A 12232-nucleotide genomic window follows, 5' to 3' on the forward strand; every position below is an offset into this window, starting at 1 on the left:
ACAAACATGAACCCACTCAGGTCACACTTTCCCCACAGATATGAGCATCACTGTCCTCAAACAGCAAATGACCAAGTCTAACATTTGGATCTTTTCTCTTTCATTGTTTTCTTTTTAATGAATCTTTGTAACAATCTGAGGATGTTTCAGGTCATATTTATCCAGGAAACACAAACATGTAAAGGAGTCATCACAGCTCTCTGACCTCGTTGGTCCAGGTTCAGCACCGAAGTTTGGAGCGTCACCTTTGGACCGGTCACTCCTCACAGACGGACAGCTGGACCCTGCAGACTGTGACCTCTGACCTCTGCAGACACAAACATGATTGAAGCAGCTGTGATCACACAGACTGCAGATAATGCAGCTGTTTCCTGTCAGTAACAGTCCTCTTAGATTAGAGTTCAGCTTTTTACAGGAAAACTGGACAAAACTGATTTTTGTTACAAATTCATTTTCATTTCCTCTCAGCTCACAAACACAGTCAGACAATCAACCAGAATCAACACTGATTATAATGTCAGTGCAGAATTATTTCTGTAACTCAGTGTGTTCAGCTCTCTGACCTCGTTGGTCCAGGTTCAACACTGAAGTCTGGAGGATTTAGATCTTTGGACTCGTCACTCTCACAGCTGGACCCTGCAGACTCTGCTCTGCCCTCCTCTTCCTCCATCATCATCTTCAGTCAGTCTGAGAGGTAAACCACAAACCCTCAGTGAGTTCACATTAACAGGAGTAACTGAGTTACAGTCGCTGACCTCTGACCTGTCATATAACCTAGAAACCAGGTCAATATGTCTGTAGGCTCAGTCATCCAGGTCATGTGATCTAAGGAGCTTAGAAAGAAAATAGAAACTTCTTTAAGTTTCTGGAAGACGTTTCATTCGAGAAGCTTCTTCAGTTTTAAAACCAAACGGTGGAGAGTCCCAGATATTTAAACCTGAGACGGAAAGAAAGCATGTCGCTGACCCACCATTGATCATGTGATGAGACACATGATCAATAGTGGGTCAACAATATAACAACAATATAAACACTTATTTCAAGGAGGAAACTGAGAGCCTTTCAACCAGGAGCACAAACATCTGGAGCACAGACATCTGGAACACAGACATCTGAAGCACAAACATCTGGAACACAAACATCTGGAACACAGACATCTGGAGCACAAACACCTGGAGCACAGACATCTGGAGCACAAACATCTGGAGCACAGACATCTGGAACACAGACATCTGGAGCACAGACATCTGGAGCACAAACATCTGGAGCACAGACATCTGGAGCACAAACATCTGGAGCACAGACACCTGGAGGACAAACATCTGGAACACAGACATCTGGAACACAGACATCTGGAACACAGACATCTGGAGCACAGACACCTGGAGCACAAACATCTGGAGCACAGACATCTGGAGCACAGACATCTGAAGCACAAACATCTGGAACACAAACATCTGGAACACAGACATCTGAAGCACAAACATCTGGAACACAAACATCTGGAACACAGACATCTGGAGCACAAACACCTGGAGCACAGACATCTGGAGCACAAACATCTGGAGCACAGACATCTGGAGCACAGACATCTGGAGCACAGACATCTGGAGCACAAACATCTGGAGCACAGACATCTGGAGCACAAACACCTGGAGCACAAACACCTGGAGCACAGACATCTGGAGCACAGACATCTGGAGGACAAACATCTGGAACACAAACATCTGGAACACAGACATCTGGAACACAGACATCTGGAACACAGACATCTGGAGCACAGACACCTGGAGCACAAACATCTGGAGCACAAACATCTGGAGCACAAACATCTGGAGCACAAACACCTGGAGCACAGACACCTGGAGCACAAACACCTGGAGCACAGACACCTGGAACACAGACATCTGGAACACAGACATCTGGAGCACAAACATCTGGAGCACAGACATCTGGAACACAGACATCTGGAACACAGACATCTGGAGCACAAACACCTGGAGCACAAACACCTGGAGCACAGACATCTGGAGCACAAACATCTGGAGCACAGACATCTGGAACACAGACATCTGGAGCACAAACACCTGGAGCACAAACATCTGGAACACAGACATCTGGAGCACAAACACCTGGAGCACAAACATCTGGAGCACAAACATCTGGAACACAGACATCTGAAGCACAAACATCTGGAGCACAAACACCTGGAGCACAGACGTCTGGAGCACAGACATCTGGAGCACAGACATCTGGAGCACAGACATCTGAAGCAGCATGTCGATGCTGTTGGCTGAGATCCTGAAGACTGAAGTCCAGGCAGCTCCAGCAATGATCCACTGATGTGTTTTTATTCCATGTATGAATGTTGTTATTGACAGAGATGACGTTTGTGTGTCAGTGATGCAGTGACTGTTGTTGTTAACTGTACAGGCTGGTTAGACTCTATGAAACAGATCGTACAGATCTCTGCATGTTAGAAGAGACTATTAAAGGTCATGAATGAGACAAAGGCAGGGAGGCGTCCTTTACAGCTAAACAGCAGAGTGAGAGAACAGCCAGCACCTCTACATTTATCACATTATACAGCACATGTATGATACTGACAGGGATGATAAGAATTTAGTGATTCTGATTCCATCATTGATATTACTTATTGATTCTCAGTAGCTCTGCTTTGACAGTCACCACCATCACTGAGCAGCATATCAAAGACATTTGTACACATTAACTGCATGTTGTGGGTCAAATGTTTGTGCATGTTGGAGGCATTTCCTCTTTGTTGTGATCAGTGTTGGTCATTACTCAAAACAGTTATTATTACACATATTACACAGAACAATTATTAAAAGTAATGGAGTACATTACTTCATTACTCCTCATAACATTACTTTGATGTTACTGTGTAAAATGAACAAATGAGCATGTAACAATCTAAAGCTGAGGTACAGCCCCACACACCAACACAGATCCTGATGAGGTCACGTGATGTTTCTCTGAGTGTTTATGAACACAAATCAAAGATGAAACAGCACAAAGACACTTCAAAGTGATTCTACTGTAGGAACATGAACAGGTAGAAACCTGCAGCCTGACTGCTCATCACTTTGTTACCTGTTCAGGTTCAGCAGCAGCAGCTCACTTTATCACGGTGCTGGTCTGGGGTCAGTGTTTACTCAGCTTTAACGTCACTCTGGGTTCTTGGCTAGCTTAGCTTTAGCTTAGCGTTAACATGCTGTCAGGTGTCTCATCTCGTGTGTAAATATTAATCACAGTGACAGTAAAGGAGGTAAAGGGCTGTGACGTCATCACGTACGCTGCGTCCTCTGTGGGCTCTGAGTGAACTCACAAAGTACAAACTACAAGTACACAAACACGAACGTAGCTCAGAGTGGCGGACACACTCGGCCTCGTTGGTCCAGCTGTGAGTCCGTTACCGTGAACTATGGAGCGGCAGATTTGTGCTGAACTAAGCTGCACACAGCTGATGTTAGCCAGGAAAACATTACACACTGACTTTAATGGAGAGACCGGAAATACAAACACACACAGTTTGTTGTGTGAAGAAATCAAACATGAGCTGAACAAACAGTAAAGTTCCTAAAGACAAACTGTTAAAGGAGGAAACAAAGCAAACTTACAGTTTCTTCACACACCAACAACAAGCTCCACTGCACGAAGTTCAGGAAGTGAAAGTAAACTTTGAGCAGGAAGGAAACACCCAAAGAGACGTTTGAGGGCAATCTGGAGCATTTGACACTGTGTGCTGCGTTCACATGCACCTCGGAAACTCCAAACCTCTGGCAGGCTGTGATTTATTTCTGCTGTTTCTCATCTTTGAAACACAAACATCCGTCATCACTTTGTTGTTCTTCCTGCAGCGTTTAAATATTTCAACACTGAACTGATGTTTGTTCAAAGCTCATTTCAACCTGTTGAAGTCATGAATGAAAGCGCAGACTGAGAGTGGATCACATGATGTTTAAGGTGTGTCATGTGACATGTTCAGTATTGTCACACATGTCTAGATTGTCCCTGATATCATAACTGCTCAAACACTGATGATTATATTTGAAGAATTATTACTGATGGCAGCAAAGTTTGAATGGAGCTCTCTGTCTGTGCTGATTTGTCGCCCTCTGGAGGTCAAAGCACAAACTGCATGATGTCACTGTAACCACCACAGTGACAGGAAGTGTTTTTATGACTGAAACAATGAAATGATGCTAACGGCTGTCGTTAGGCTCACTGACAGCAGTGCTGATGTGTTCATGTCAAACACTGGCTCAGGTCAGACTCCTTCATCCTTCTCCAACGTGAGGCTGCCCTCAGACCCACAGGAGCTCTGACCTTTGATCTCCTGACCCTAACCATTTTAGTCTTGTTGCATCTTTAAATGCAAATCCATCCAAACTGTATATTTTTAATTAATTAACAATAAAGCTCAACGCTACACCAGCTTCTAGCTTTGATTGACACAAACTTAAAAATCAGCCTAATTCTGAGGACTCACTGCATGACACTTACAGTTTTTGTCATTGTTGATTCTTAGCTCACAAACAGTTCTTATAAGGACTAACTAGTGCTGACAGTTTAGCTCTTCATAAAGTTACAGGAGGATAAAATAAACATGAGATCGCTGAAATAATCCTGTCTGATAACACATGAAAACAATAAACGCTGTAACACAAACTGAACAGTAACGACACTCATCTCTCACGTCTGCACTAAACTAAAACGTCACTACTTCCACATCTAGTTGGTTTTAATGGAGGCGGAGTCTCCCTGCCCAGTGCGCGCTCAGGATAATTAACATGTCACAACACAGGAAGTGAGCGCGTGTAAATCAGAAAGTGTCAGGTTGCCTAGCAACCATGACACTAGGTCTTGAAACGCACTGAGGGAAATGAAGTGAAAGATCTTCGTTCTAACTGACAGGTTTCACTGACACTCAGAGACCTGCAACAACATGAAAACATCACTGTAACACTCAAAACTGCAATCATATGAAATCATAAGTGAAGGACTGTGATGATGTTGTGTTATGGAGTGTCTGCTGAGTCCAACCTCTAAGAATTACGAGTCTGGACTTTAATGATGGAACAAACTTCAGACATCAAAGTTTCTCACATTACACAATCAGATGAACAGACATGAAGGGATATTTGTGGTTTTATGCACAGAGTCAGAGTCAGAGGTGTTCCTCATGATGTTTGGTGATGGAAACAGTCTCATCGACGTTTCCATCACCAAACTAGAGAAACTAGTAGCTGCATGCAGCAGAGTTTAGCACAGCTGATCTCTGTGACGCATCAACAGGAACAACATGTTGTTAAACAGGACTGTACAAAGACTCAGAGTCTGACTCACACCTGAACAATGAGGCTGTGCAGCATCGTCCTGTCACACCTGCCCTGCAGCTAAACCACTCGTATCAGTTTGAGTTTCTGTCTCCACCCATAGGAATGCATCGATGCACACTTCCTCATGTCTGACAGTGTCACAGTGTGTGTGTGTGCCAACATTAACCAGCTTATCATCAGCTCCTTCATGAATAACTCAGACTGACAGAGTAATGAACAGAGCACAGAGTGAAGCCTCTGCTCTGATCCATCAAGCAGGATTCACATAGTAACATGTTTTTCCTTTCAACACTTCATTGTGTTTCACTTGAAACAGATGAAAAAGTGTTCGATTGTGCGCTTCACACAGTCCTGAGTCACAGAGGTTTAAATGTGTTTGATTCTGAGAGGCTTTACTCCTGCATTAACATCAAGTATATGTAGGATTTAAACCGCAGTGAAAACATCCTTAAATATTGATGGTGTGTGTGAGAGTCTGTATTTACTTCTGATTATCTCTGTTTGCAGTGACCCTGAACTGAGCTGGAGCAGCTTCATGTTGTTTTGACGTCACTCAGTAAAACCTGAATGTCGGCTTCTGAAGAACAAACTGGTTTCATCTGTTTCCAGTTAAAGGGACCATCATTGTTCCACCAGTGATGTTGGATCCAAAGTTTCATTCAGATCATTTTAAACTGTTTATCAAAGACAAATGTTTGAGTGCAGAGTTACTGACTGATAACCAGAGTGGATTCAGCCAATCATCAAATCACCTCATTTGTTTTATTTTATGTAAATACAAACGTCTCACTTCCTGATCTGCTCATAAAGTTCCTAAAGACAAACTGTTAAAGGAGGAAACAAAGCAAACTTACAGTTTCTTCACACACCAACAACAAGCTCCACAGCTGCACACTAAACACGGACACACAGGTGATTCCTGGAAGGAGGCGGGGCTTCACCTGCAGCAGGACAGGTGGAGACTTGATAAGAATTTTCCCCTTACAGGGAGGAGGCTGATCTTCAGATGAGTTCCTGTTAAATGTGACGAAACAAAGTTAAAAGTGGACTCAGTCTTGTCTGATTTCACTCTGTTTTTCACTGAGCAGGTTGAAGTTTTATTAATGAAAATCAGCAGAGCTTGGTACTGATGGAAGAACCTCCTCTAATCGCTGTCATTCAGAGTGATCCAACCACTTTTGTATGTGGCACTGAATCTGATACATATCTGATGTTTTAGAAAGCTGCTGTTTGAATGGTCGTGTTGCATTAAATCCGTCTTTTAGGTCACTGACACAAGCCAATTATCAGTGCCGGAGAACACATACCTCTGCACCGAGGTAGCAGCCACTGCTCCAAACAAGGCCATTGTTAAAGCACAGCCTCTATTTTTTCTCAGTGTCCTTCTTTCTCTAATTAATTTGTCAAAATACTGTCGGTTACGATGTGCAGAAATCGATAGACTCCTGCAACAACACCTACTAGCTCTGTAGTTGCCATTTTTATTTCTGTAAACAGACTGCATTGTGTGTGACGTTTTCTTTTGCGCATGCGGCCGCTTTGAGGACCGTGAACCGTTCACACTAGAGGACGTTTGTTGTCACATTTTATTTGTAGTGTGAACAAACAGACAAAAAAAATCAGAATTGAGCATTAAGACCTGCAGTGTGAACGTAGGTCAAGCCAGGCCTCTGGTCAAGGACCCAAACTTGAAGGACAAAAACCACCAGCAGGGGCAACTGGGTAACTTTTATCTTATATTATTGAAAGGTCTTTGTATTCCTAGGTAAAGGAGAGAGGCGCAAGCAGGTGGTGTAAAATCTAGGAAAGTATGTTGCTGGTTGGTGAAAAGCTAGTGTGTTTATCCAGAGTGAGGGATTCTGACAGTCACAGTGATTCTGAAGTAAACATTCGTCCTATTGTGAGAGTGGAAGCAGAAGAACAATGAAAAGACAAAAATAACTGTAAGTGAATATCAAACAGGACAGCAGTCAGGTGAAGAACAGCTGCCACTCCTTAAACACACCAGCCTGATGAAGCTAAACATCACCAGCTGTTTGGGGGAAACTAAATCTACGGATTAAAAATACAAAGTGTAAAGTGAACACAAACTCTCAGATTATGGCAGCAACAATCAAAGTGATCATCACAGCACAACGACATGGAAACACTGAAAACTCCAAATGTATTTCTTAAATATGGACTCGGGTCACAGCCTCCATATTAAGACACTCAGGCTGAAGGATCAACAGACTAACCCAGGGGTGGGCAATCCCAGTCCACGAGGGCCGGTGTCCTGCAGGTTTTAGATCTCACCTTGGGTTAACACACCTGAATCACATGATTAGTTCGTTACCAGGCCTCTGGAGAACTTCAGGACATGTTGAGGAGCTAATTTAGCCTTTAAATCAGCTGTGTTGGTTCAAGGACACGTCTAAAACCTGCAGGACACCGGCCCTCGTGGACTGAGATCGCCCACCCCTGGACTAATCCACCAGGCAGGAAGTATCATTGGTCAAAATTTGGAGGGGTTGAATTCAGTGAGGGTCAGAGGTCACTGAACAAACTGCTCTCAATGATAGACAATCTGTCACACCTGCTCTACTCCACAACCCTGAGGCAGCAGAGCTCCTTCTCCCTCAGACTGATCCAACCATAAAGAACGCTTCATTAATTCTTTTCTCTCCATAAAGCTGTAAAATAACTGTTCGTTCTGTGGCAGGTGAACACACCTGTCAGCCACAATATCACAAACACACTTTGTATTAAACCTTCATGCAGCTGTTTTGTAAATATTATTTAATAAGGCAATTTGCACTTCTCTCATGTACAATGACGGTCTTACCTTTACTCTGATTACTTCCTGTTCTCTTTGTTTTGTCCCTGATGTATGTAAAAATCTATATTTCCATCTCACTGACTTTGCTTACAGGAACACTAAACGGAGCTTTTCAATTCTTTTTGTTTCTTTCCACATGACTTCATTCAAACCTGAATGTTGACTTCTTTGGTACAGTGATTTTATCTGTTCTATTGTTCTGTTAGTGATGATTGATTACTGATCAGTGTCTCCTACAGGTTATTCTGATGTTCTCACAATAACAGAAATGTTTCAGTCCAGATGAACTGATAAATGGAATCTGCTTTAAATTCTAAAGAGTATGTTAGTTTTCAGGTTTCACTCAGAGCTGATGAACCAACAGATTACTGTCTTTGTGCTGAACTGAAAACAGATTGAAGATAAGAGCTTGATGCCAAAGCTTGTCTGCATTCTGATGTCTCGTGTGATGTGGACTGAAGAAAAGCTGCCAGTAGGTCCGACATCGTGTCAGGAAGTGATCCACACTTTAAGTCAGCTCTCTCTGTGGAACAGCAAAGTAGGAAACAACAGCAGGTGTCCATAAAGCATCAAAGTCAAACTAAAGTCTATTTAGTTCAATTCAATCTGATTTATATGGCACCAAATTACAAGAGTCACAAAAAAACTCCCTTTAACAGGAAGAAACTTCCAGCAGAGCCAGGCTCAGGGAGGGGCACTGACCTATTGATTGTGAGGGGAGGGAGACAGAAACTTATAATAACTAATGGTTAAATGGTGAGAGGTATGTAAACACATAGATAGTAAAAAGTGAGTGAAGAAGAAGAAGTGTTCAATGGGGTGGTGTGGCTGTGGTTAAGTAGGAAGCTCATCTATTAGATGGAACATTTGTGGTTTAATATGAGAATGCTCCAGTCTGCATGTTAAATATCCTGTCGCAAGATAACCTCAAGTTTCTCTCACGCATCAGTCAGAGCATGAATCTGTGTGAATGTTCGATGGAGCACCAGTAGAAAAAGTGAATGAAGAAAGGTTTATAAAGAGCTTTGAATGCTTCAGGAAAGTGCTGTTTAAGAAATAGTCCCTTTGCAGTTTACCCCATGAGCCTCGGATTATTACAGCATCCTTAAGGTAGGTTTCAGGGTCTATTCATTTGATTTCTCACATCAGATTAAACTGTTTGCTGACCTTTATTGGTCAGTTTATTTTCCAAGTATCAAAAACACCGGTGTTAAAGTTTCTCCTGAAATAAGGAAAGACAAATTGAGAAGTCAGGACTCCACCTGAAGCAGGACAGGTGAGAGGGGCTCAACTCTGCATGTGTTTTGATATGCTTGTTTAAAAATCTGCCGTCTGACTGCTCAGACTGAGTCAGAGTAAAGTTCACATGCTGACGTGTGAACACACTGATAACGGCTCAGCTCTGAAAGACTGTTTGTGTCACGGTCCAGCAGATCTGCCTGAGAAATCCTCTGCTACATGTGGGTATGTGTTTCCCTCTTTTCTCTCTCCTCTGTCGCCTGGGCGGAGTTCATCGTGGGCCTCCACCCTTGGCCTACTTACCTGGGAGATGAGTAACACCTGCGTCTCACTAACTGGCCTCTAGTGAAGGGAAGAAGTGAAATTTCTCTTCGCTGGATCATTGCTGGACTGTATCAGTGAAATCCAGGCTAGGACACAACTAATCTAGTGGCCCTTGGTTGTCATTTCCCTGTACAGACACTCTGGATCTGCCCTTGTTCTCTACGGAGATTCTGGTGCAAGAGAGTGTGAGAGACTGGTGAGATGCAGAGAGAGAAGAGGCCCCTGCTTGTCCCTGCACCCTTGTATATAGCACTTTATCACTGTCGAACATTTCACCTCATGAATAAACTCTCTGTTCTTCTTCCTTCGAGCAAAACAGTCCTGCGTTTGAGTCCCTCCAGTTGCTGTAACAGTTTGCTGTATTTGTAACATGAACATTTCTGCTGCAAAGCTTCAAATGTTCAGCATGTTTCTCTGTTTCCAGTCTATAGATCCAGTCACACTTTCTACCTTCACCTGTGCAGGAAAGACTGAGAGCAGAGCTGAAACCAAGCGTCCAATCAGTGAGCAGCATCAACACCTGAGCTTCATTCAGACTCTGTTATGTTATCATTGAAGATGTTGTGTGAATGAAATGATGTAAATATCCAAACAACTTCTTGTATGAAGCAGTCACTGATACACTACTGTGTCGCTGACACACACTGTGCGAGGTCACTTCCTGTGTTTGCTCTTAGAAACATGGCTGTACAGTGTTGTATGTGAGCAGCACACAGCCATACGTCAGCACATCTTCTACATTTACACAGTCAGGCTGTATTAGCAGAACAAAGAAACGCTGTGGATGCTCCTCATTTGAACAAATGTCACTCTGATCCAAAACAAACAGGAAAATGCATCAATACAGAAGATGACAGAGCCAATCAGAAATGTGCATATTACTGCTCAGAGCTGCAGCTTCACTCAACAACTTGTCATATCCAGATTGTTGACACGAGTGATGAAAGGTGTGCTTGTGTTCTCAGAGCTCTGCTTTTTAAACTGGAGCTTATTCCTTCTTCTGATTGGTCGATCTGTGAGCGACTTCCACAACAATGAAATACAGTCAGACTGAGATCCACCACAACTCACAGCTCATCTTTACTACAATCATGTTTTTCAGTCCCATCAGGAAACGTTTGGGATCCAATAAGATCCACTTAGAGTGGATGATTCCACTCAGTGTTCCCACATCTTCCAAAGCCGTGGAATTTCCCGACACTGCCACAGACAATGAAATAATGTTCCTTTATCTTGTGAACACTTTCCACAGTTCTCAGGTATATTTGATTCTATGTATTGATCCCAGTGCTGTCACATAAATCCTCATTAACCATCTGTGCTGGATTCATCTGAGATGTGCATAAATGTAGTGCGAGCACTTTTCCAATCACTTTCTGATGTTTCACTTTCACAATCTTCCTTCTCGTCCCTCGACTGTTCTGATGAGAACAGCGTCAGTGTGTGATCAAACTTTGAGACGATACCTTTACTGAAACCATGTGAGTTTAGTGTTTCTTCCAGAGCAGAAAGGAGGTTTGGAAAGATGACATATTCTGCTTCACAGACATAAAACTTCTGAGCTCAGCAAGTTCTTCATTCAGGATCTGGTTTCTAAACTCCAGGATCATCCAGAGCAGCAGTTTAGTTTGCAGGTTCACTTTATCTCCTGTATATTTAACTTCAGCTGTGCTCTCAGACCGACCGTGGACCCAGCAGAACTGGGTTCAGATCTCTGGGGCCACTTACATCACCTTCATGTCCCGGGTCCATGAGAGCTCTTCAACACCACCTGGTGTTGAACTCTACAGGACCAGTGACTGTAGTACAGAACCATCACTGTGTGAGGACACAAACCAGTATGTTTGATGGTGAGGACCCAGTAAACGATCTAAATACTGCAGATTTAAGATAAGATAAGATGACCTTTATTAGTCCCACAGGTGGGAAATTTGTTCAAAAAGATAAGAAAGAAACTCAGAATGAGCAGAGCTGCTGTAACAGGCTGCTGCACACGCCGCAAGTAAAGAGGCTGATGCTAAATGATGAGGTCACTAAACAGGAAGTACAGAAAGATTTAACTGTGTGTCACATGATGATGTCACAGTCTCTCTGTCTACCCTGTGGGAGGGGCCTAAAGTAGGCATGAGCATTACAGCCATTTCCTCCAGACTGAGAAAACAAAGCTGAAGCAGAGAAACTAGAGACAGAGCAGCAGCAGCCACACAGACAGGAGGCGTCTGCATCAGTGACTCTTTGACATTATGTCCACATCAAAGCAGACACACACTGGGACAACACACAGGAAGATGATGGACGAGGTGGGAGGCGGAGCTAGTCTCCAGTTTCACCAATCACAATCCATCAGGACTGTTCATCAAATGAAACGCTCGCGTCGTAACGAGACGTCGACACGACCAAACGCCATCACAGACACGTCTCTGCTCGCTGTCAGAAGACGAGGACGATGAAACAGGAAGGATTGAACTCTTCTGTGACATCAACGCCA

At 43.3% G+C, this 12232-nt stretch overlaps 1 protein-coding gene across 18 annotated transcripts in view; it reads right to left on the reverse strand.

Moving 5' to 3' along the window:
• LOC148105978 (protein NLRC3-like) overlaps positions 1-12232 on the reverse strand; it is a 663817-nt gene that overhangs the window by 318406 nt on the left and 333179 nt on the right. For 6 of the 18 annotated variants that reach the window (XM_087837920.1, XM_087837921.1, XM_087837935.1 and 3 more), the window contains exons 1-2: positions 564-676; positions 206-307 (exon numbers count right to left, since the gene is read on the reverse strand). The exons of 10 other annotated variants lie outside the window; for them this stretch is intronic. In XM_087837920.1, the coding sequence (XP_087694046.1) occupies positions 206-307; positions 564-676 (215 nt within the window). Of the gene's footprint in view, positions 1-205; positions 350-563; positions 677-3758; positions 3791-12232 lie in introns of those variants that run through there. 2 more of the 18 variants (XM_087837916.1, XM_087837925.1) reach the window with 2 other exon arrangements.

This window comes from Neolamprologus brichardi, chromosome 3 (genome assembly GCF_056152115.1).
Source record: "Neolamprologus brichardi isolate AB-2024 chromosome 3, ASM5615211v1, whole genome shotgun sequence".
NCBI lineage: Eukaryota > Metazoa > Chordata > Actinopteri > Cichliformes > Cichlidae > Neolamprologus > Neolamprologus brichardi.